The 24362-nt window shown below is 48.3% G+C and overlaps 7 protein-coding genes across 7 annotated transcripts; 2 read left to right on the top strand and 5 right to left on the bottom strand.

Moving 5' to 3' along the window:
* Positions 1 to 5880: 5880 nt before the first annotated feature.
* Positions 5881 to 6747, bottom strand: PG994_002624 (uncharacterized protein; the record flags this gene model as incomplete). The annotated part of the gene is made up of 4 exons (XM_066854033.1): positions 5881 to 6049; positions 6138 to 6290; positions 6339 to 6393; positions 6474 to 6747. 4 exons carry the CDS (start codon positions 6745 to 6747, stop codon positions 5881 to 5883), a joined length of 651 nt encoding a protein of 216 aa, XP_066719888.1.
* Positions 6748 to 7428: 681 nt separating this feature from the next.
* On the bottom strand, positions 7429 to 8965 carry PG994_002625 (Proteasome subunit alpha type-2; the record flags this gene model as incomplete). The annotated part of the gene is made up of 5 exons (XM_066854034.1): positions 7429 to 7455; positions 7511 to 8380; positions 8409 to 8678; positions 8758 to 8814; positions 8897 to 8965. The coding sequence occupies 5 exons, from the start codon at positions 8963 to 8965 to the stop codon at positions 7429 to 7431; spliced, it is 1293 nt and encodes a 430-aa protein (XP_066719889.1).
* Positions 8966 to 10639: 1674 nt separating this feature from the next.
* PG994_002626 (uncharacterized protein) lies at positions 10640 to 12043 on the top strand (the record flags this gene model as incomplete). The annotated part of the gene is made up of 5 exons (XM_066854035.1): positions 10640 to 10887; positions 10958 to 11133; positions 11187 to 11511; positions 11561 to 11701; positions 11764 to 12043. The coding sequence occupies 5 exons, from the start codon at positions 10640 to 10642 to the stop codon at positions 12041 to 12043; spliced, it is 1170 nt and encodes a 389-aa protein (XP_066719890.1).
* Positions 12044 to 12632: 589 nt separating this feature from the next.
* Positions 12633 to 13866, bottom strand: PG994_002627 (uncharacterized protein; the record flags this gene model as incomplete). Its single annotated transcript, XM_066854036.1, has 4 exons — positions 12633 to 12759; positions 12783 to 13086; positions 13174 to 13795; positions 13822 to 13866. 4 exons carry the CDS (start codon positions 13864 to 13866, stop codon positions 12633 to 12635), a joined length of 1098 nt encoding a protein of 365 aa, XP_066719891.1.
* Positions 13867 to 14610: 744 nt separating this feature from the next.
* On the bottom strand, positions 14611 to 16765 carry PG994_002628 (uncharacterized protein; the record flags this gene model as incomplete). Its single annotated transcript, XM_066854037.1, has 5 exons — positions 14611 to 15135; positions 15199 to 15552; positions 15604 to 16373; positions 16589 to 16657; positions 16717 to 16765. The coding sequence occupies 5 exons, from the start codon at positions 16763 to 16765 to the stop codon at positions 14611 to 14613; spliced, it is 1767 nt and encodes a 588-aa protein (XP_066719892.1).
* A 3693-nt stretch (positions 16766 to 20458) lies between these two features.
* Positions 20459 to 21424, bottom strand: PG994_002629 (uncharacterized protein; the record flags this gene model as incomplete). The annotated part of the gene is made up of 1 exon (XM_066854038.1): positions 20459 to 21424. One exon carries the CDS (start codon positions 21422 to 21424, stop codon positions 20459 to 20461), a length of 966 nt encoding a protein of 321 aa, XP_066719893.1.
* A 634-nt stretch (positions 21425 to 22058) lies between these two features.
* Positions 22059 to 23369, top strand: PG994_002630 (casein kinase II- beta subunit; the record flags this gene model as incomplete). Its single annotated transcript, XM_066854039.1, has 3 exons — positions 22059 to 22077; positions 22179 to 22456; positions 22518 to 23369. The coding sequence occupies 3 exons, from the start codon at positions 22059 to 22061 to the stop codon at positions 23367 to 23369; spliced, it is 1149 nt and encodes a 382-aa protein (XP_066719894.1).
* Positions 23370 to 24362: the final 993 nt, after the last annotated feature.

Consider the following 24362-nt stretch of genomic DNA (forward strand, 5'->3'; position numbering starts at 1 on the left):
GATATTACGGCCACCGACCGCGCTACTAATTATATTAATATAAACGTACCTATATTATAAGGACGCATAACGATTATAATAACGGTATCCCGAATAGTAATAAACTAGATACGACTTAAAAGAGTAATAAAAATAACGTCACGTAAGCGATCATAGGGATCACTAAAGATAACGAAGTGAGCCGGTAATTTAATTAACGAGGGGATTACTCGGATTATTAAAATATAAAGGTGAGCTAAATAATTTAATAAATTAATAAAAAAAAAAGATTAAATATATAAATAATAAATATTTTTTATATATTTTATATAAATACTTTTTATTTTAATAATTAATTTAAATTTTAATTTTAATTTATTAATAAAATAAATAGTTTTAATAAAATTATTATAAATACTTTTAAATATTTATATATTTTAATTATTTTCGTTTTTATAAATTATTATTTATTATATTAATAAAAACGATTTTTATCGTACGTTTAAATACTTTCTTATATTATTAATATAAACCTTAATATATCTTACTAAGTTTCTTTTAAAACCCGGATAGCGTTCGTTATATATACCCGGGCTTTCCGTAAATTTTATAACGTTATAAACGTGTCTTAAACGTTCTTATATAATTATTCCTCTGACGCGATTCGTTTTATAACTATTTATTAACGTTTTTTTAAAACTATAAATCTTTTCTAACTTATATACGAAGTGATCTTTTATCTTATAGCCGTTTCTTTTTTATACGGCGGCGCCGGCTAAGTATCTTATTTACTTTTCGAAATATTACGTTCTTACTTTTTAAAAAAGTAACTCGGTATATAATATACGTTATAACCTTTACGATTTAATTAAAACTAATTAAAATAAATATCGAAAAACTATTTTAATATTATATAATACGGTTTTAAACGTATTCGGTTTAAGATTAAGCTTTAATTAAATTATTTAAAGTTTTTAATTCTTAAGGAATCGATAGGCCGAAAAACGTCCCTAAAAGTATTAAAATATATAGCTTTATATCTAATTATAAAATAATATATTCTAGATTATATAAAACGAGTCCTATTTTTTAAAAGCCTCCTTATATATTCGAAACGATAAAAATCGCTTAAAACGCTTTTAAAAACGCTAATAAAAAGTCCTCCTTTAAAATATAAATAATATACGCCCGTATAAAATATTTAATTTCTTTTTTTATACGCCTTTTTTAATATACGAAAATAGCCGATATTAAAAGGTTAAAATTTATATAATAAATAAGAAGGTATATAAAATATAATAATCGAGTTCTTTTTATAATAAAGCTCGAAAGTTATCGAGTAGTAGCTTTCGTAACCGTTTAGAATTAAGAGGCGATAACGACTTTTTGTATAAAACCTAATATATTAATTAAAATATCGAATCTAGTCCTCGCCTCTTTTATTCGTAGTCTAGCTATTTTTAATAATTACGATCACCTAGTCCTTCGGTAATAAGCTATTTTCGTATTAGGAAAAAGGGGTGCGTTTTCCCGGTAAAAATAATATACGGAGAGATGGCGTAACCGTATAATCCGACGCCTTAAATAATTATAACCTATTCCTAGTTTTTTTACTATATTACCCTAGGCTTTCCGTATTAATCGGAGGTAATTACGACTATTTCGGACGAGATTTAGCCTATAAAAAAGTCGGTCTCGTCGAAGTTATAGATATCCTCCTTTTAAATCCCGTATTTATAAATTATATTTCGTACGAAGGTAAACTACGCGCGATATGCGTCGAAATCTTTATAAAAAACTCTTTAATAATCGATTCTTCGGTTAAAACGCGTCCGGAGGTCTAGTTATTATCGTACGAAGTTAGAGGCCTAATTAACGCCGACGCGTCCCGCGTTACGTAAATTAAATAATCGATTCGCTATATCTTTTATACTATTTAATTAAGGAAAAAACGATCGCGTATTTAAATTAATAATATATTAAATAATCGCTTTTTTCGGAATTTAAAAGCTTTTAAAAATTCGTAAATATTTCGTATCGTATAGGTTAATTATTTCGTTTACGTTATAAAGTTTTTAATAAAACGTAATAAATTAATATAGCTTTTCGTACGTTTAAAATTAAATCTTTTTAAAACGTTTAAAACGTTAGAATTATATTATTTGCTTTTTAAAGTTATAATATTTTTAAACGTAAAAGAATATAAAAAAAGGTTAAAGCTATAAGAAAATTTATAAAAATGAGACATTCGCTTATGTGAGATATTCGCTTGTTGGATACGTTAGGCCTTAATCGGGTTGTTTAAGGTTTTTAATTCCTAAGGAATAAATAGGCCGAAAGACGTCCCTAGAGGTGTTAAAGTACGTAGCTTTATATTTAATTATAAAATAATATATTCTAAATTATACGGGATAAGTCTTATTTTTCGAAAGCTTCTTTATATATTCGAAACGGTGAAAGTCGCCTAGAACGCTTTTAAAAACGCTGGTAGGAAGTCCTCCTTTAAGATATGAGTAATATACGCCCGTATAAAATATTTAATTTCTTTCCCGTACACCCTTTTTAATATATAAAAACAACCGATATTAAAAAGTTAGAGTTTATACGATAAATAAGAAAATATATAAAGTATGATAATTAAGTTCTTTTTATAATAAAGCTCGAAAATTATCGAGTAGTAGCTTTTATAACCGTTTAAAACTAAAAAGCGATAACAACCCTTCGTATAAAACCTAATATATTAATTAAAATATCGAATCTAGTCCTCGCCTTTTTTATTCGTAATTTAGTTATTTTTAATAATTACGATCACTTAATCCTTCAATAATAAGCTATTTTTATATTAAAAAAAGAGGTGCGTTTTTTTAATAAAAATAATATATAAAAGGATAGCGTAACCGTATAATTTAACGCCCTAAATAATTATAACTTATTCTCGATTCTTTTACTATATTACCCTAAGCTTTCCGTATTAATTAGAGGTAGTTACGACTATTTCGAACGAGATTTAACTTATAAAAAAGCCGATCTCGTTAAAGTTATAGATATCCTCTTTTTAAACCCCGTATTTATAAATTATATTCCGTACGAAAATAAATTACGCGCGATACGCGTCGGGATCTTTATAAAGAACTCTTTAATAATTAATTCTTCGGTTAAAACGCGTCCGGAGGTCTAGTTATCATCGTACGAAATTAAAGGCTTAATTAATACCGACGCGTCCCGCGTTACGTAAGCTAAATAATCGATTCGCTATATCTTTTATATTACTTAGCCGGGGAAAAAACGATCGCGTATTTAAATTAATAATATATCGAATAATTATATCTTTTTTAAAATTTAAAAGCTTTTAAAAATTCGTAAATATTTCGTTTTATATAGGTTAATTATTTCGTTTATATCATAAAGTTTTTAATAAGATATAATAAATTAATATAGCTTTTTATACGCTTAAAGTTAAGTCTTCTTAAAGCGCTTAAAACGCTAGAATTATATTATTCTCTTTTTAAAGTTATAACATTTTCGAACGTAAAAGAATATAAAAAAAGGTTAAGGCTATAAGGAAATTTATAAAAGTAGGACATTCGCTTGTATAGGACATTCGCTTGTGGGATACGTTATATTATTTATATCTTAAAAGAGGACTTCTTATTAACGTTTTTAAAAACGTTCTAGGCGACTTTTATCGTTTCGAATATATAAAGAAGTTTTTAAAAAATAAGACTCGTTTTATATAATTTAAAATATATTATTTTATAATTAAATATAAAGCTACATATTTTAATACTTCCGGGAACGTTTTCTAGCCTACTTATTCCTTAAAAATTAAAAACTTTAAATAACTCGATTAAGGCCTAGTTTTAAACTTAATATATTTAAAACCGTATCGTATAATATTAAAATAGCTTTTTAACGTTTATTTTAATTAGTTTTAATTAAATCTTAAAGGTTATAACATAAGTTATATACGAGTTACTCTTTTAAAAAATAAAAACGCGATATTTTAAAAAGTAAATAAAATATTTAACCAGCGCCGCCGTATAAAGAAATGGCTATAAAATAAAAGATTACTTTATATATAAATTAGAAAAGATTTATAGTTTTAAAAAACCGTTAATAAATAATTATAAAACGAATCGCATTAAAGGAATAATTATATAAAAACGTTTAAAACACGCTTATAAGATTATAAAATTTATAAAAAGCTTAAATATAATACGCGCACTTATTAAAATAATATAAAAACCTTTAAAAATAATAATTATTAATATATTTAATTAGTTATAAGCGTTATAATTAAATTAATTTATAACTTATAAAGCTTAATAATAAAAAGTGCGCAGCTCGCTTATGTGCGCAGCTCGCTTATGGGGTACGTTACACCAGATGATAGTAGGTTAGATGGGCAGAGGACGGGTGGCGCCAGCCAGTCGTTGAGTCCACAAAGGCCACCGCTTCTCAGCTACTGACGGGCGAGGTATTCTCTTGAACCTCAGGGCAAATTTACTTTCCGATGGCGATAAAGCCTGTATACAAGGAATGAACGTCGCGATCATATCGCAAGGAGCGACTTCTTGACCTCGGCTCTAACATATGGTGAAGAACGGATAATACCAAGGAATAAACATGGGTTGGCAGCCCTGTAGGGTCATAAAACCCCGATAAGACCCGTCCCCTGCCTGATCTGAACCTCCATATTCTCCCGTAACAAACCGTAAGAGAGAAGGCCTATGCAATCCTTTAAAATTAGTAAACCGACTGTTTATGTCATCAAGCAGCCAGAAGCTATAGAAACCATCATGCCCAATCGTGGACGTCAGCAATATTTTGTGTCTTCAATGATTGATTAATACGATTGCTTCTTCCTCTCAGGGGGGAGTAAGCAATCCACTTTTCGAACCCTACCCGCTGCACCCGGCCCATCTCGTCAACCAAAATGCCCGACATCTTAGATCAACCAGATCGTCCAGCGGGGTGGCCACCACCTTCAGCCCACCATAAAGCTACCTACTGCGCCGCCCCGGGTTCCGTGACAGATGCGGCGCATGCGGCGCAATGCTCGCTAACGTAGGTATGTGTAGGTGTTGGTTGGGTGGCACGAGTCTCGATGGGAACGATGCACTCCGATCTTGGTGGTCAAATTAGGTGTAGGCAAGTGCTGGATGCTAGCGCCCAAAGCATTCGCGCAAACTCCAGGCTCTTCAGAAATCGAGCCATTAATGAAGCAAAAAAGCTCATGATCTATATCTAGGATCCATCAGGTATTGTCTTGCATTTGATCTGGTGACGCATGTCAGATTTCTGAAGCAGATTTCCAGAGCGAAGCGAAGCAGTCCAGCACAAAGAACAAAAGAAAGGTTTCGCAACCAAGAAATTCTCAGATTCGCTCCCCCCACTATTAGGTTAGTTGACCTGCACAACCGTACAGGGTAGCTTGTCTGCTCAAATGCCCAGTGTACCCCAAGCATCAATATTTGATGTTCACCACCTACTTCAATTGCTTATATCACTAATATTTGATAATGCCAACATCATATCTAAGTTGATTGCCAAGGAATATCGATGTGGTGCAAAGTCACTTCAAGTCAATCATGAAGCGTTCCCTCCCCTTCAGAGCCAGCGAAGACCCCGAACCACCTAACTTCTGACCCAGGCAACCTTGAAACGAAATCGCACTGGTCTTGATAAGAGGCAGTACTGTACAACACTGCCTCGCCTTCAACAGTATTCATCTTCACTGAAGCATAATGCAGTTCTGGTAGTATTGTGTATGTGGTGTCCACCAGGGACGGTCTTAGAGTTAGTTTACTCAACTAGCATAGCAAGACCGCTATACACGTCCGTTTCCGCAATCTTCCATAACCGCCTGACAGAAGAAGTTGCCGTCCTTGATCTCACCATTCATCTAGGCATCTGTGTGTACCCAAAGTTCTTCTCTAGGAACCAGGCGATCTGGTTCGGGCCGGAAGGTTGATCGCATTCGAACAGGCCAGCAGCGGCTACGACGCCATCATGGCCAAAGGCATTGATGGCTACGGTAGCTGCATCTCCGACATCCTGATTGTCGATCCTGAGTTTTTGCATCGTCTCTTGTTAGCTGACTACTCCGGCTTCTTCGCAAGTAAATAGAAGAGTGGTGGAGAGAAATGACGACTTACCAAACGTGTCCATCGCTTCCTCTTATCGAGACGCCAGAAACGTAGAAGGCGCAGTCACCTACGCTGTAGAGGATCACAGAGACGTTGTCGTAATCCCAGGTGTCCCAGTACCCGAAGTAGCTGTTCGTGACAAAGTCGGCAAGCTGTCGGCAACTGTTGATGGAAGCATAGTTGCCTCCCAGGTCGCCCTCTTTACATCACATGTCAGCGCGATTACCAGTGAGGGGAGGAAAAATAGTGCTCAAGTCCTTCGGCTCTGTAGTAGAACGCAAAGAGTCTAGGGATTGGATGATGAAGAGCGAGCTCATAGCCCAATGGAATGGCGTGGTAGCTTACTGTATTCACTGCGTTGACAGAGCGACTGGGTAGTGGCAGTATGGACGAAGTTGACCTGAGGGACCTTGGCAGCAGGCGTGCCATCGAGTCTGGTGCCGACCTTGGCAACGGGCGTGCCATTGATTCTGGTGCCGTTGGCCGTGATGAACGTGACGGTGACTTTGGGGTTGACGGGCATATCATCGCTGTCCCGAAGGGCCTTTGCGGGAATGGCGACGCCGTGAGCGTGGAGTGCTGCGAACAGCAAAGTCACGAGGAGAGCAAAGATATACATCTTGATGGTATTGCTCTTCGCTTGGGTTGGGCTTTTCTGTGGGGAGATGGTTTTGTGTGTTTTGCTTTGGAGAAGCGCAAGGTGTTGTTAATGTTTGGTTGTTGTGTAGAAGCCAACGCTTGAAGGTGGAGGGAGGGAGATGTTGCTTTAATACCCAGGTAGATATTATGGAAGGAACCATCCAAGAAAGATGACTGGGAATGGAACAATCTATTGTGGCTACTGGAATAATTTGATATGAATAACCGTCATGTGAGATATCTGCGTCGACCAGAGTTGAATCCGGATTGATGAGGTGTGATATCGAGTCTTCTAGGGGTTTCCAATATCTCACGGCGATGCCAGCTCTGAACCCAGTCTTGATGCTCCCATCAGCACACATCAGTCACACCGCGCTGGCTGGCCAAGGACGTACGCCGTCACGTATGCGCAATGAAGGGCTGTGCGGGGATACGATCCCATGTGCGTCACAAAATAATAATAATGAACCAGGGGATCACTTTCGTTGTCATCAAGCTCGTAACATTTGGTATATTGGTCTAGCGCCTACGCCGGCCACGCCTTTTTGGGGGAGAAATCCTACGTGTCCCGGCTTCATTATGAACCAGAGAAGATCATGTCGCCAAATCAGATATGTCTCCGTAGACACCAACGCTTATGCTTATGATTATCCTGGGTCCTCTACATGATGACTTCGTTGGATACATCCTATATAAGTGTTAGCATTGGGAGCACATGCATAGACCGGAAGACGGCTTCTTACCCTCTTGAGCTCCTTGAAGGGCAAGCAGACACAGTTCTGCACGCGAACCTCGTCATTGACCTTGGTCTCCTTGCCCAGAATGGTGATGCTCTGGACCTTGACGCCGTTCTTGATGATGCTGGTCGTATGCGACGTGACGGGGGTGGGGGTGCCTTCGACGCGAGCCCAAGCACCTACAGTGCTGTTCCAGCCAACAATGCTGTAGAGCACACAGGCATCGTGCTTGATGTGGCTGTCCTCGAGGACGATGGTATCCTTGACGCGGGCACCGGCGCCAATCACGGCACGGGGGCCGATAGAGACGTTGGGGCCAAGCTTGGCGGTAGGGTCAACGGTGGCAGTGGGGTGGATGAAGACGGGAGCAATCAGGTTCGGCGAGGGCTTGGCCAACTCCTGAGAACCACTCTGCCAGGCCTTCTGGAGGTAGAGGGCATTGGCAGGGACAGCCGATCCTGCAGTCTTGATCTGGCGCCAGAAGTCCTTGGTCTCGTAAACAAAGAACTGCTTGCTGTCGGCCAGATCACTGAGAATGTCCTGTTCCAGTCTCAGCACCTCCTTCTTCTCATCGTCGTCGTCTGCCATAAAGCTCGACTCGAGGTTCTCGGAGGAGGGGTAGGACACGAGACGAGGTCGGTCGGTACGGCGCTTGATGGCAGTCTTGATGCTGGGGAAGATGGCGTCGACGCTGAACAGATAGACACCGCAGTTGATGAGGTTGGAGATATGGCCCTCGGGCTTCTCGACGTAATGGAGGACGCGGCGGGAGTGCGAGTCGCTGACAATGCAACCGAAGTTGGTGGCAGCATCATCGCTCACGCGGGTACCCAGAATGACGGCCTCGGCATCCTTATTGTCGAAGAGCTCGGCCATCTCGTTTAGAGGGGAAGGAGCAGCAGACGTCGGAGTTGAGGACGAAGATGCGCTCGGGGCGGCCCTTCAGGATGGCATCTCGGAAGTGGTAGAGACCGCCAGCGGTGCCGAGGGCCTCGTACTCTCGAAGGTACTTGATGGGCAGGTTGGGGAACTCGTGGGAAGCGTCCTTGATGAAGTCGCGGAAGACAGACTCGTCGTAGTAGCCGATCATGACAACCTCCTGGATTGAAGGGACCTTGGCGATCGCCGTAAGGCAATGCCAGATGATGGGGTGACCGGCGACATCGAAGAGGGGCTGTTTAAGCGCAAATGTTTAGAATCGAATCGCAACCGGAATACGAACTGGACAGAGATGGTCAATTCGCTGTACTGACCTTCGGGACGTCGAGGGAGAGAGGTCGGAATCGGGTGCCTCTGGAAGGACCTCCAACCTAAACGTTGAGTGAAATGCGGTCAGTATCTCGCTGTCTCCAAGGTGGGGCAGAACCAGTAACAATGGGATCGCAAACTCACCAGGATGACGGCCTTGGTGTCCTTGCCGGCACCGTTGGCCTTTTCGCGCATAGGTACTTGGAGGCTCATGCTGTTCGTGGGTAGATGTTGCACTCGGGGGATGGGGCTGTTGATACTGTGAACTCGCCGTTCCCCTGTTGTCGCCGAAAATGCAATGTTTATCTTTCAATACGAGCGCCCCTCGAAATTCACAAGTGTTCACAGCGTGTGACTTGATTGGACTGAATTGAATTGGGGGGATCCGTGGCAGGGATCTCGCAGCTGCAGGGTTCTGGGTTGGTGCCATCTTTTGGATCTTTTGGTGGGATGGCCATCGTGAATCGGAATATCTCTCGGCCCACCAAGCGACCAGCCACTCGACTGCTATTCTCTAGCGGTACGTATCCCTTTAGGGGGCGGCTAGTGCGGGGTACTCAAGCCACACCCCTCAGTTCCCAACTGGCTGGACTTCTTCCACAGCTCCATCAAGCACGCCCCTCAACTTTCAACGTCGCGATCGCAACAAAGATGCGTGGACTGTTTATGTACAGTCTTCATCCGCTCAATCAGTTAAGGGTTTCATGGAACATTGGATTCTCTCAGTACCGCCAGTGTATGTAAGATCTATACATTAAATATGGTCTAACACACCCCAGTTGATAGCTTGAGGTCAAGCAAGCCGTCATGATCTATTGTGGTAGCTTTACCCTGACTTTCAGGGCCACTAGCTTGAAAGCTGTCTCTTCCTGAAGCCAGTGGGCTCAGCAGCCTGACTTGCGTCACAACAGAATCATTATTCCCCGGGCACGTCTCCTCAAACCGGCTGCCGGTACCAATAAATGAACCTGATCGGCTTGGCCACCCCAGAATCGGCGGAGATTTAATTAGTGGAGGCCGCACAGCCTGTTGAGTCTACTCGTCACAACGCCGAGACCTTGGTGACGGCTTGGCCACTTTACCGATATTGCTTGTTGAGAGCTTTTACCCGCGAGGCCGCGTTGCCATGCGGTTAAATTTGCATTGACGTCGGTTACCCGTTCAGGTTGCGGAAGCTTGATTCGCCTCGTAACTGGTCAAGATCGACGCATCTAAGTCTGAAACGGCCGCCAAGCTCATCGATCAGGGCACCCGTCATGGTCGCAGTGGGAAAGATCACCAAGCCCGTATATAATGAGCCAATACGTACTTTGGTTCACCACCGGCTCCGGCCTCCGGTCTGGGGCTTGGCCGTTACATTACAATCAACCAGCCGTCCCATGGCATTCCATGGCATTGAAGGTCTTATTATTATCACCGCCTGATATGCTCCATCTCCTGAATGATCAGATCTACAGCGACCCATGACTCAGAAACGGCCCGTTAACCGTGATCAACATACGACCCAGACCTTACAATACCCTGTGGTCTTATGAGCTCCTGGAAGAGTCCCCACAGGAGACGAGGCATGGAAGCTCGGTTACCCCATACTTCCAAGAGATATGCTTCGGGATTCGGCTCGGATGGGTCGGAAGATCGAATCATGTGTCATCCAAGGTCCAAATCAACGGAAGGACATGCCCCTTGCCGCTGATGATGTGATGCCGTAGCAACGTGGGCTCGGAGGTACTGTTTTCGTCCAGGCTTCGGAAAGAGCCTCAGTTCCGCGTCCCTGGCTGAGTATATAAGAGAGCCAAGTATCCCACATGTTTCACCATCCGCGCAGTTCATCACCGCCATAGCAATCTGCCTATCTACACATACGGATACTATTCACGCTTTCTCAACATGAAGACAACTACAGCTTCGCTTCTGGCCCTGGCCACAGCTGTCGCTGCTTTGCCATCGCCCGTCCACAAGCGTGCTTGCGACGCCGTTGTCAAACTCGATGCCAGCACCAACGTCTTCGAGCAGTACACCCTGCATGCGAACTCGTTCTACCGAGGCGAGGTCGACGCCGCCATCACTAACCTCAAGGACACCAGCTTGGCCGATGCGGCTCAGAAGGTTGGCGATGTTGGCTCGTTCCTCTGGCTGTACGTTGAAATCCGACTCATGTATCATGGAAACGGGCAAAGGTTCCATTTCACTGACATTGTAACACAGCGACACCATCGAGAACATTGAGAAGCTGAGAACCGAACTCGCAGCCGGTATCCCTTGCGAAAACATCTTCGGTCTGGTTATTTACGATCTCCCTGGTCGCGACTGTGCTGCCAAGGCCTCCAATGGTGAACTGGCTGTCGGCGAGATCGATAGGTACAAGACCGAGTATATCGATGGTAGGTATCAACCATGACCAATTTTTGCTTTCGTAGCTAACGCATTACAACAGTCATTGTTGGGATCCTCAAGGAGAACCCCAACCAAGCCTTTGCCCTTATCATCGAGCCCGACTCCCTGCCCAACTTGGTGACCAACATTGATGAGAAGGCCTGCCAGGACTCCGAGGCCGGATACGAAGAGGGTGTTGAGTACGCGTTGAAGCAGCTCAACTTGGACAACGTCGTCATGTACATCGACGCCGGTCATGGCGGCTGGCTGGGCTGGAATGATAACCTCAAACCTGGCGCTGAGGGTCTTGCCAAAGTCTACAAGGCCGCTGGCTCCCCAAGCCAGGTCCGTGGCATTTCCACCAACATCGCTGGATGGAACGCTTGGTGAGTTCCCCTAACCCGCTCTCTGAGAATATAGCTAACACGACACCAGGGACGAGACCCCAGGCGAATTCTCTGATGCCTCCGACGCTCAGTGGAACAAGGCTCAGAACGAGAAGCTGTACATCGAGATGTTCGGTGCCGAACTCGAGAGTGCCGGCATGCCCAACCACGCCATTGTCGATACTGGCCGGTAAGTCCGTTCGCTAGTCGTAAACAGGTAGAAGAACAGGAGCTAAATCCAGTTCACCACAGCAACGCCATCACTGGCCTCCGCGAGGAATGGGGCAACTGGTGCAACGTCAACGGCGCCGGCTTCGGTGTCCGCCCCACCGCCGACACCGGGTCCGAGCTCGCCGATGCCTTCGTCTGGGGCAAGCCCGGCGGCGAGTCCGACGGCACCAGCGACACCTCGGCCACCCGCTACGACTCCTTCTGCGGCAAGTCCGACGCCTTCAAGCCTTCGCCCGAGGCCGGCCAGTGGAACCAGGAGTACTTCGAGATGCTTCTCAAGAACGCTGACCCGAAGTTCTAAAACTACAATAACAAGTAGCTCGTGGTAATAATTACGGCGGTCATCACCACGTACTTTCTGTTCGACCTGTATAAAGACTGAAAATTGAAGGGGGTGTGCTTCAGACACCGTATTTTGGATGAGTGTTGGAGGACTCTTTCGTTGTCCCAATTTTGGCTTGGATGTATGCCTGTCCATAGCACAAAATGCTTGCTATGTCTTTGTCCAGACGATTCGTGCAGTTTGAATCATGAAGTCTCGCGTCAAAGTAAGCAAAGCTGAAACCCATTTCAGCCTTTACCTATGTCACCCCTGCCCATGATCACGCAGTGGCCTGAAACATAGCACGATTCTATAGGGCGTGCCCATACAGTGGCACGACTTTCAGCTGAGGGTAATAGTACTATACACTCAAGACTACGGCAAAGTGGGATATAATTGTAAGGACACTTCGATGGTCAAATACCTTATGTAAGTAAATTGATATGTACGTGGTCCCTTCCTACCTGAAGATGGGACATTCCTAGGAAACCATGCTCTCTATCATCTATCATCGTGCCTATATACACCTTGTCTTTCCTTCCTCGCTCAGTCCCTCCTTCTTTCATGCTCAGACCGATGGGTCTGCATTCTCGACCAGCATCTGCACATACTCATCAAACCAAACCCCAGCCCGAGGCGCGCCCTCATACCCGCACTCGCCGTCACTCTCGCCGCCCGGCTTGATCCACACGATGCTGTCGACGTGGGTGTTGTTGACAGCCGTGCCGGGCCGAATCCCGAACCCCGCGGGGACACGTTGCACCAGTCGCCCCATTCCTCGCGAGCCCCAGGGGCCGCGACGCGGCCCTGGTCGATGATGAAGCGCGAGGGCAGGCCCTCGGCCTCGAGGAAGGGCGCCAGGGCGTCGGCGTAGTGCGACTCGTCCCACGCGTTGCTGTACTCGGTGAAGTTCTCGCGCACTGTTGCGTGGAACGGGTTGTAGTTGGACACGTTGGTCGAGAAGCCCCGGATCTTAGTGCCGTTGCCGGCGAGGCGCACGACTTCGCCGAAGACCTTAGCGGCTGTGTTTCGCGGGTGTTAGTGGGAGTGAGTTTCTCGCATTAAGGGGGCAGCAGAAGGGATGAGGGGCGGTGGGTTTCTTTTCTTACTGGGTTCTAAGTTATCATCCCAGCCAAGCCAGCCACCGTGGGCTGCGTCGATGTACAGATGCACGTTGGGGAACTGCAGGCTGCGGATAGCCGTCGCGATGCCCTGCTTGTAGACATCCTGGGCCTTGTTGCACAACTCGACCTCGAGGTTGGTGACCAGGTTGGCCAAGGAGTCAGGCTCCAACACCACAGCGAACGTGAGGTCGCTCGCCGCGCTGAGCTTGTCGGGCCCAGGGGCGAGGTACTCCGTCTTGTAACGCTCGAGCCCACCGTTCTCAGAGTCGAGCTCGCCCGCGCTCTCGCCGGCGCTGCAGTCGCGGTCCGGCAGGTTGTACAGGACCAGCCCAACGACCTGGGGCGTGCCGGTCTCGTCCTGGACCGCGCGCGCCGCCGCGACGGCCGCGTCGATGTTGGGCAGGCTCGCGATGTTGGACACCCAGACGAAGGTGCCGATGTCCTGGATCGCGCGCACCTTCTCGGCGTTCGCGCCGTCGCCCCGGCTCGCGAAGGCGTCGTGCGTCTGGTCTAGCTTCGCGGCCCATTCTGGGTTCGCGAACAGCTTCTTGCCCGCGAAGGGGTTGGCGTCTTGGCGCTTCGCGGGGAGCGGGACGCAGATGATGGACTGAAGCGGAGGGGTTTCGCCGTGACCGAGACCGCGGCTATTAAGGCCAGGAGTACATCGGCTGCACGCATTGTTGCGGTGGTATGTATTCACAAGACTGGCAAGGAGCGATACGAATTCCGGGCACACAGAGCTGGAGTAGACGGCAAGGTGGTTGACGAACGCGAAGGCTAGACCAGCGAGCGTTCGAAGGTGTCACGACTGAGTACGTTTTATAGTCAAGCCTACACACCTCTAGGCCCTTAATCAATCGTGCAATGCAACAGGGGATCGACACAGCGTCACAACCTCGGGAGGCAACCCGAGAAGCTGATCCACCGCCCAGGGCTTGTCGCGGCCTTGGATTTGGCATCCCACGCACCTATATAGGTAAATGGTGGTGACCCGAAGCGATGCCAATGGTATTGCATTGAGATCCGGAGGGTGATTGCCCGATCCAATTAGGCTATGATCTGCCCGTTTGCACCAGATAGACCACTTTTGGGGACGGACAAATTGCGTACATAAGGGGGACATCCCGTTGCCAAGCATGGAGCCGAGATCCAGATTGATCGACAGGGAACCACACCCAAGCATTCTGGACGGGATGCACGATCCGGGAGCCCGCTGTAACGTGATGAGATGATATACAACATTCCCAGATCGACGACGAAACTGTTTCCTGATTCATGTATCTAGATAGCATAATTGCATGATTGGCAGTTCCGCCCTGGTTAAGTAGACTTATTGGTAAAGACTGATTCTCTCTCCCATCGAGTCTTCTTCGAAATTCTCACACACGGGAATCATAATTCCTCCTGCACAGATGGCTACTGCTACCCAAGCTTCTGCAGACTAGCCTGGCGCATCTTGGCCTGGAACTTCTCCTCATCGACGGAGTCCACATCCGTGTCGCCATCCATGCTCCCCTTGTTGCCAAGGGTGCTGAGCGCGCGCGCGTCCTCCTCGCGGACCAAAGGCAGCTGCCCGACCACATGCCCGTAGAGCATAACCGTGCGACGGTGATTGGGCGCGGGCCGGCTGAAGCGGTTGTACGCGACGAAGTAGCCGTCGTTGGCCGAGTCCGGACGCGCGTTGGCGGGCGGCGGGACGTGCACGCTCTTGCGCTGCACCTGGACCGCGTCGTCGGCGACGGGCGCGACCCCGTACCGCCGGTAGAGCGCGTCCAGGGCCGGGATGCTGAGCCCGTGCACCACGATACTGAAGAGCACCAGGAAGTAGACCGCGGGCACCAGCGCGCGCAGCAGGGCGGCCTCGCCTGCGTCGGCTGAGGCGAGGGGCGGGAACAGGTGCTTGGTGTGCTCGACGTAGAAGACGGCGCCGACGCCGATGGGGCCGAACTGTTCATGGGAGGACGTAAGTCAATAGGGCGAGACTCAAACCGGGGAAAGGGGTGTACTTACGTAGCCCATGAAGACGGCTTCCTTCCAAGACTTGATGCATGATGGCATGGCTTTATACATGATCATCAAGGCGGGGATCCGGCGAAAGAACAGGACTAGGAAACCCAGCCCGATCAAGCGTGGTAGGGTAATCCCAGTACCGTCGGGATCATGGAAGGTGTTCCACGGCATGATTATACCGACGTACATGAACCCAAGGAAGTTAAGCAGCACGTCGATGCTGCCATTGACCTCGTCGTGGCGCTCGAGGGTTTCCTTGAGATACTCACCGTCCCAGTTGAGGGCGACGCCGGCCACGAAGCAGGCCAAGAGATCGTTGGTGCCGATGGCACCGCATGTGCCAATTATGAAAAGCTAGTCGATGTTTCAGTCAGTGAGATAAATCTTAGAGTTGCATAGACTTACAGCAAGTGCAACAGGGAACAGGAGGTAACTTTCTGAGTCGATCCAGCGGCGCCTCAGGAAGAACTTGATGGCCTTCCCAGCACCGAAGCCAACGAGGGCACCATACGGCGCGGCCATGATCACGACGTAGAGCCACGTCTCGACGACCCAGTCGATCATAGCCTGCCCGAGACCGCCGTCCAGGCGACCGACGTCGCCAGCACGCCTGACAAGCTCCCCGACCACGTCCACGAGCGCGCGCTTGTGCTCAGCGCCATGGCCCGGGGAAGCCGTGACGACGCCCGGCAGCTCAGTGTGGCGCATGAGGTTGACCGCGAGCATGAGGAAGGGGAACCCGAAGCCGTCGTTGGCGCCGGCCTCGGCCGAGATGACCTCGCGCAGGGGGCGGGCGACGTACAGGTCGGCGAAGGGCCCCTTGGCGATGGCCTGGCTCAGGACGGGGTCCGTGGAGGTGACGCAGGCGCCGATGGCCAGCGCCGCGAGCAGCGTGATCTGGGGCACCGCGGCCAGCAGGCAGGCCGTCGTGCACAGCCACATGAGGGTCATGATGGGCAGCAGCAGGGCGGCCATGTTGCGCCAGTTGGCCACGACGTACTTGGCTGGCAGCTGGTAGCCCGCGATGAGCAGCTGTACACTGATCATGACGCGCATGAAGCCCAGCGTGATGGCGGATTTTTGCTCCTCGGACAGGTCGCCGGGGCCCCAGCGCGTGTTGTTGAGGAAGTTGGCCAGGATGGGGCCGAGCACGATACCGATGCACATGGCGGGTACTATTGCCCAGTCATGGCACGCGTTAGTAAGTACGTTTCGCTTATTAGGAATGGTTCCATATCAACCATTCCCATGTGTAAGGTTGGCTTTATAATGGGTGTGTGTGTGTGTAAAGGTAACCAGGATAACGGTTTTTATGTGTCCGTGTGGCAGTTCTGGGCAGGGGCAGAGAGACTCTGGGCGTGCAGGAGAATGGGCTGATGAGCCAACTTACAGGCTTCGCCAAGGAGTGCCTTGCTCTTGATCAGGACTGAGAAGAGTCCATATAAAGTGATATAGCCGCCTGTTTTATCATATCAGTCAACGTGAACATGTTCATGCAAGGTTCACACTTAAGCTGACCTAGGACGGCTATCACTATGTTCAACTCGCTCACATCAAGAGTCGGCATCTTTGCGTCAGCGTAGGAGCTCCCTTTCACGGGCGCTCGAAAGCAGTGAATTGTTTAGAGCTATATGTGAACGAGAAAAGGGATAGGAGCTGGTGAGCTATAGCTGGTGACCAAGGCAGGGGCGAGGCGTGTTTCTTTACGTCCTTAAAACGATAGCCTTAGATTCCAGAGAAGCTCAAGAGAGGATGAAGGCACAAATCGCGATCTACACCACGCATTGGGTATTAAGGCTGGACGACAGGAAAGAAGAAAAGCCAAGTAATAGTCAAGAAATAAGGGAAATGAACCACCTGGGCTCCAAGAAATAAAAGAACGAAACAAGAACACCTCGTACGACCAAGATGACGAGAAGGTAAGCCAAGGTGAAAAGGAGTCAAGTCTGAAAGAGTGAGGCTCTCCCGGCTAATAAAGGCCTCGTGGCATGGTGAGCAGCGGTGAACTAGTGATTCCAAGAGTTTCTATTCTTGTACCAGGAAACGCTTTTATCGTATCTCTTGGTTGCGGTGTCAACTGTTGCTTTTGGCGTTTCGAAGTTACCTGTACTCAGCCTCTTGAAAGATGAGAGGAGTTCTTCAACATGATTAGGGAATGGATAGGCAGAGGACTCTTTGCTACGGGCTACGGGCGCCAATGTTGCAGCTGAGGGAGATATTCATCTGGACAGGGGCGCGTAAGTGTTTTGGCGAAGACCTCATCAAGAGCGACTTGTTATGGTAAATCAACAGTGGCTTAGGGGAAACGAGGAAATTGCCCAAGACTGTTGGTTTCTTGTCATGTTCGAACACCCCTGTGGGATTGGACCTGTGGCGTGCTTGGTCGTCTCGGCGCCCGCCGACAAGACTCGAGTTCGAAACCTGTTGGCCGGGACGAACAACCCGTTAGCTGTTGGCATGTTTGCTTCCGGACTATCCTTTAATTGCATGTCTTAGTATTCTTCTTGGTCAAAGCAATGGTGGTGTTGTGGGTTGGCGGCAGCACAAGCCGAGCCGGATCGCGGCAACAACACGGAGTCGGCCAAGGCTTGTCGTCGGCGGTTGGTGCATAGGCCAAGCTTACACGAACCCACCCTGATGACGCGTAGCCGAGAATCCTTGGAGTGGCCAGTCATACTTTCAACGTCACTTAAGCCATTTGAGTCCAATAGTTGTGTGGACTAGGCAACTAAGGGCTTCTGTCTTTTTCTGTTCCTGACTAACATCGCCAAGCAATGCATATGGAGGCAGCCTATAGATAGAGCAGCATTGGTGTGTGCTGCTACATAGTTTTCGAAAGATAACTCTACATTTCTAAGGCCATCTCTTGCTTCGCAGTATTATATGTAAACACAATGCTTATTGACGAGTGTTGATGTGTCGGCTGAGCTGATGCCTGGATATACCTGAACCGTCTTTTTGCCGGTGCACATCAAATAAAATACTAGCGCGATTTGCAACCAGCAAGAGGAGCTTTACTGGCTTGGCTGTTCACTGGGCATTAATGAGGAAGAAGCAATCTGTGTCATGGAGGATGACATGGTATGGCTTTATGGTAAGTGTAACATCAGCCTTCATGGATAGATGATATCTACCTAGTGAATCAGAACACCCTGAAGTAAAGCTTTGGACTCTATGTTGAATGTAGAGGTAGACCCTTACCCAAATAATCTAGGCCCCATGAGCTAACGATCAGAGCCCTGCTCTTGGTGCCAGATTCCCGCTCAGTTGGGAAGCATCAGAAGCCTCAGTAACAACAACAACAACAACGACAAATGCGAAATGTCACGGTGTACTTGGCTGACACAGAGATTTACCACAACTATTCCCCTAAAACCATCCACTCTCCAATGTTCACCCTATTGAATCATAGCTTTGCCGACTGAACGGTAGGATTGGGTACCTCGGTTTGGGTGCCCAGGACTCGGGAGGTAGCCTTGTCAAGCAGAATTGCCGAGAGGTATGGAGGCACTAGTGTCTCCGGTGAATTATAGCTGAGCCTCCCCGAGTACTTCATGGGAGATCGAAAAGTCCCAGTCACCAGGCTGCTCATCAGCTGTGGCCACCCGGATTTCTCTCCAGCCAACCCAGCTTTTTCTGTCACGGTTCATTCATCCATGGAGAAACCGCTTCTTATTTCGTTTCCTTCTTCACTACCATACCCTCACCGATAGATTGGCATCTTCTTTTGCATGAGTCGGACTCCTCGGTTGTTGTTCTCTTCCTCTTCCCAGGAGCAGTCTGCTCGTTGCCGTCATCTTCGTATCTACTGGATTCATAATAACCTGGAGGGTTCTTGCCAATCTTGAGAACGGGCAACTCCAGACCTACGGTGGCGATGCTGTTGGCCTTGCCCCGGTAGGTACCGAAGCCATGGTCACTGGCTAGGACTTCTTTGATGGAAGGCAGATCGTGACTGTCACACGCATACCAACGAAGGCATGCATGTCGGCCCAACGGATAACTACATTCCTGAAGGATATGGCGGTTATGGGATAAAAGGGACCCCTGGAGGAAGCCAGGATAGGTGTATATAAACCTGACGAATCACCCTCCCAGATGGAGAGGAAGGACAGAAGACCAGAGCCCCTAGAAGTGCCATAGTCAATTATTAGCTGAACCAGAACCAAGCCCTTATTGCCCTTGTCACAGTGACCGCCGCCTCCTCCCGAGAGCATCTTGGCCAGCTATTTTGGGGTAGGCTTCCGCTTTCCCATGATGTTGTGTGAACTAGATGATGGCCAAAGTGGCTTGCTATTGAGGTGGAATATAGTATGAACTACCCAGATGGGAGATTGGCAATAATGGTGCGGCCTAGGTAAGTTCTGGTGAATGACACTAGGTATGTTGCTTGATATCGCTGATTTTTGGCATGGTAAGGTAAAGCAGAGCAACACAGGCCTCTAATGTAGCAATATCTGACTTCATCACGTCTCTGGCTGTCCTTTTATGGCCACTTGCAATCATCCACAGCTTCTTTGCTGCACAATGCTGCTGCAGGTAGCCGATCGCCGTTCGTCGAGGCCAAAGGGCGAGTTATCATCACGACAATGCACCTACAGCAACGCCGGGTACTGTTCGTCCAGGGCCTTTGAACTGTTACGTTGAGGTAGCCGGCATGTTCTAAGACACCACAAACCACTACCCCTATCTCGCTTACACGGACGAATGGGTTCACATTACTCGTCCGAAGTCAGCCAGTCATCAATGGACAGCGTCCCATGGTTTGCAGCGATATATAAAGCAGAAAATGGTCATGTTACACTGTGTGGTCCAGGGCTGCAAACGACCAGTAGCGAGCTCGTAATCTATTCGAGTGCTATGATAAGTTTTGGCGCTTGTTACCAAGAGCATGTTGGTCGCAGGGGTTCAGAGCAGAGCAAACGAACGGTTTCAAACACCACAGTCCTCGGCGCGTTGTCTCGGTACGAGCTATTGCTTCCACCATTATCAAGCCGACTTTCTGTTGTCGCAGCCACAGGGACGGCGTGGCGGGTCTGTCAGAGGATGGATTGCAAATCCGTTATGGAACAGATACTATACTTTCAGATGTATAGCGCTCCTAATTATATGCAGTAGTTAATAGACAAGTATCTTGGGTCTTATCCAGTTTTTATATCAAGGTACAGTACCCATTATAAGCGCAATGTATACACAGATTTTACACGGGGTTACCAGATCTTAGTTTCTTTTTGAAACAGAAGAAACTTTGTTTAGGAGATTATGACCTCCCAGCAGATTCACCCCTGGGTTGTCTGAATCTAAACCACCAGTTTACGGAAGCGTTCAAGTGGCCTTCTTCACGGACACTTTTGACGCTATGCCACCATCCTTTGGGAATAAACAGGCAATCGTGAGGCCCCAATGTAGCTTCTTGAACCTCCTTGGGGGCATCACCGCCCCAGACAGTATCGTGGAGGGCACTCCGCTCAGGCCCTTCCATCATCTCGGTTCCTCTGATTCTTGAGCTGTTGGCAGACCCGATCGCGTTTTGGACCTGCATGAAAACTTTCCCACCAGGGCCTGGCGGTAGTAGCCGCAGAGACTTTTGGCCGACTAGTTGCATGAAGAAGTTTGGATTCGGATCCCGATGCCACGGCGTGTAGGTCGGCTCGAGACCCAGCCAGATACTGGTGTTGTAGACATCGCAAGGTGTGGCAGAACGCTGAAGGAGTTTGGGGGCCTCTAGGTCGAGTTGGAGCTCGGGATCAAGCTCGTTGATCGGCATCTGAGCAATGTACAAGCGCTTGTGGCGCATTTTGCTGTCTTTGTGCTGGGCATTGAACTCGATTGCTTTCGATAGCAGGCCAATGGGTGCATTGAATTGACTGAAGCGAGTTTGATTCTTATTATTCAGTGTTTCTGGGGCAGGTTGTGATGCCTTGCCTCCTTGGAGCCAGCTCACAAAGTTGGCACGTGCTACATCGTCCTCGATGCTTGTTCTCACATACTCATAGGGCATCTCAGGGGTATTTGAGTTCCCAGTGAGTTTCGAGTCAAGAGTAACATCGCCATGCTCATTCTGGTGGAACCATTTCGAGACCGAGGGGGCAATGCAGTCACGAATGACCAAGGGTTCTTGAACAACATAGGCCTGGTCATAAAAGGTAGCTTCATCGATGGAGCTTTCGACTGACCGAATGGTGCTAACGGGCCTCGCATGCAAGCCCCCTCCCGAAGCCCGCATAAGTCCAGAAGTGCGTATATATAAAGAGCAGTTGATACTACTGTAAGTTCGCCATACTTGAGACGGCCTCCATGTCACCAAAGGTGTCATGCCGTTGAAGATACTGGCGGGAGCCAATTGACACCAGGGAGGGTGTTGGGCGACTGGTAATCAACTGCAGGGCGGTTGTTGCTAAACGTAAACCATGATATGCAATTTGATACCTGAAGAGAAGTTCCACCTGGTTAATAAAGCCAATTGATTGTATTGCAAATAACATATGGCACATTGTTTGACGCACGGCTGGAGGCCCGGGGCGTCCCAGATGAGCTCAGTGAATGTTGGAAGCTCCGATAAGCTACAATCGATACGCCGAGATAAGAGGCCCCGACACGTGCAGTGTACTGTGAACAGCTGGCTCAATCAAGTGCCAGCTGGGTGGCTCGGATTGACCTTCGGGTCTTCACACTTTGAAAGTCTGCAAGCACCGGCCACGCGAAAAGCACACCAACAGCTGGGGCGGCTGGACGAAAGCTGATTCGCAGCCCAACGGCGAAAAATACTGGGACAATCGCCAAGCAATTACATCCACCACAACATCACATCTGCTTAATACCCATCCATATCTTCATCCGCGAGGCCCAGGAATCAATAGATGCCACTGCCGCTACCAGGTCAATAGTCACCGACCAGTCCGGCATCTTTCTGCGTCATGCGCACATCATAGCTCCCCAACCCCAATTCCCTTCCTCTCTCCCACACACCCTTATCGCAGGCTACCGGCGCGGGGTTGCCCATCCTATCGCAACGAAACCAGACTTCGACAAGACCCCTCCAACATCCTACACTGGCATTCTCAGGAAGGCTGAGCTCTGCTTGCTCCACCTCGACCACCATGTCGACCTCTTCAGGAACCCCCAGTCCTGGATCTCCTCCTTCTGCTCTCTCCTGGGCCATGAATATTTCGCTGAAGTCTCTGAGGAGTTCATCGAGGATGACTTCAATCTGACTGGGTTGCAGACCCAAGTGGCCATGTACAAGGAGGCCCTGGAGGTAACTTACCATTGCCCGACCTGAAAATCTGTTGGCCCATGCTAACCGCCGCCGTGCGTAGATGATTCTCGATGTCGAACCCGAAGACGACGAGGACGAGGAGGAAGAGGAGGAGGAAGAAGAAGACGAATCGATAGAAGGCGGCGATAACAGAATGAGACAAGGCGAGCGGAGAAACCATAGTCGCATCGCCAGTGACCTCTCCGTCATCGAATCCTCAGCCGAGATGCTCTACGGACTGATCCACCAACGATTCATATGCTCTCGGGCTGGCATCCAGCAGATGTCAGAGAAGTACGAATTGGGTCACTTTGGCATATGTCCACGCAGCAACTGCGAACAAGCCCGCACTCTACCCGTTGGCCTGTCGGACATCCCGGGCGAAGACACCGTCAAGCTCTTCTGTCCATCCTGCCTGGACGTTTATGTTCCGCCTAACAGTCGTTTCCAAACCGTCGATGGCGCCTTCTTTGGTCGGACCTTTGGCGCACTCTTCCTGCTCACGTTCCCCGAATATGACCTCACGAAGCGAGGCGCAGACGTCCTCGCCGGCACCCGCGTCACCGAGGATGATAAGGACATGCTGAACGGCATGTACATCTGTAACATAGCGCCTGGCCTCGGCGCCAGCAAGATCTACCAGCCCCGCATCTACGGCTTCCGCGTCTCCGAGGTGGCGCGCTCAGGCCCACGTATGCAATGGCTCCGAGACAAGCCTGATGACATGTCCGAATTGGACGAGGCCCGCCATTTCGTGGACGAGAACCCCGACAGCGAGGATGAAGATGATGCTAGTATGAATCTGAACGGGCGTCCCATACGGCGGCTACGAGCACGCAGACGGCACGGCCAAGGTGGCCAGAACGGAAGCCCCATGACAGTCGAGCAAAACGGGGTCGAGTCGGAGCTGTGATAAGATCGCGGATGCAGTTTTTGATTCATGACCACGAACTACATATCTACCTAATCACTCTATACTGGTTTCCAGCCAGCAAAAATTTCGAGTCCTCCATGCTAGGACCTACGGCGATCAAGTACCAATGTTGATTCTATTTGATCACGGCACTTTCGCCTCGCACCTGGGAGCTTCTGGTACCCGAGGGGCACGATGATCCGGGGCTCAGTGTCTTGAGGATGGAGCGGCATGAAATACACACATATACACAAACACACACAGCGCACCCTCCCCGTCATGCCAAGGCGACCTAGGCTTCTCCCGCATCAGTGGTGTTATAAGGGTTTGAGAAATGTCTTTTGGTGAGGTCGGCGTTCACCTCGAGTCTGGTTAGATTTCTGTTGATGGTGCCAGAACGGGGTCAAGGCGTAGAACACAGGTTCTTGTTGAATAACAAACGCAGTTGAGAACATGAGATTGCAGTTGCTTTCCACAGAAACCATACCAAGGCAACCCGTAATCATAGATAGCGTTTGTTCACTATAATCTATCTCTTCTTCTCGCATCTGCAACCAGTGTTTTTCGTACTATCCCACATCAATCCCCTGGGCATGTTTGAAGTTGAACAGGTTTGGAGACTCATGCATGCATGCCGGCAACGCTATGCGGCTCCTGGTTAAACCCATTTACTCACATGTCTGATAGATGAAAATACTTTGATGTTTGAGAGTTCGAAAAGGGGAGGTGCCGCACAGGGCTCGCTGACTTGTAGAATGCCTCACAGGTCGACTCCCCCACTCCGGATTAACACAGGGGGCTTAGACTCGTCTGCTCGTCGCCTTGTAAGAAAGAAGTCCATAATAAGAAAATAATTTCCTACTCAAATAAAGTGCCCCTGATGGAGTTCATGTTTATTGGGCGGATCAAGAACCACGAATAAAAAGGCAAGGGTCCGACCGGCGGGCAACGGTAATGCGGTAACATCAGCCCGGCTCATGACACGGTTATCTG

The sequence above is a fragment of the Apiospora phragmitis genome (assembly GCF_038363925.1).
Source record: "Apiospora phragmitis strain CBS 135458 chromosome Unknown utg000003l:1.0-2676785.0:1.0-2680665.0, whole genome shotgun sequence".
NCBI classification, from domain to species: Eukaryota; Fungi; Ascomycota; class Sordariomycetes; order Amphisphaeriales; family Apiosporaceae; genus Apiospora; species Apiospora phragmitis.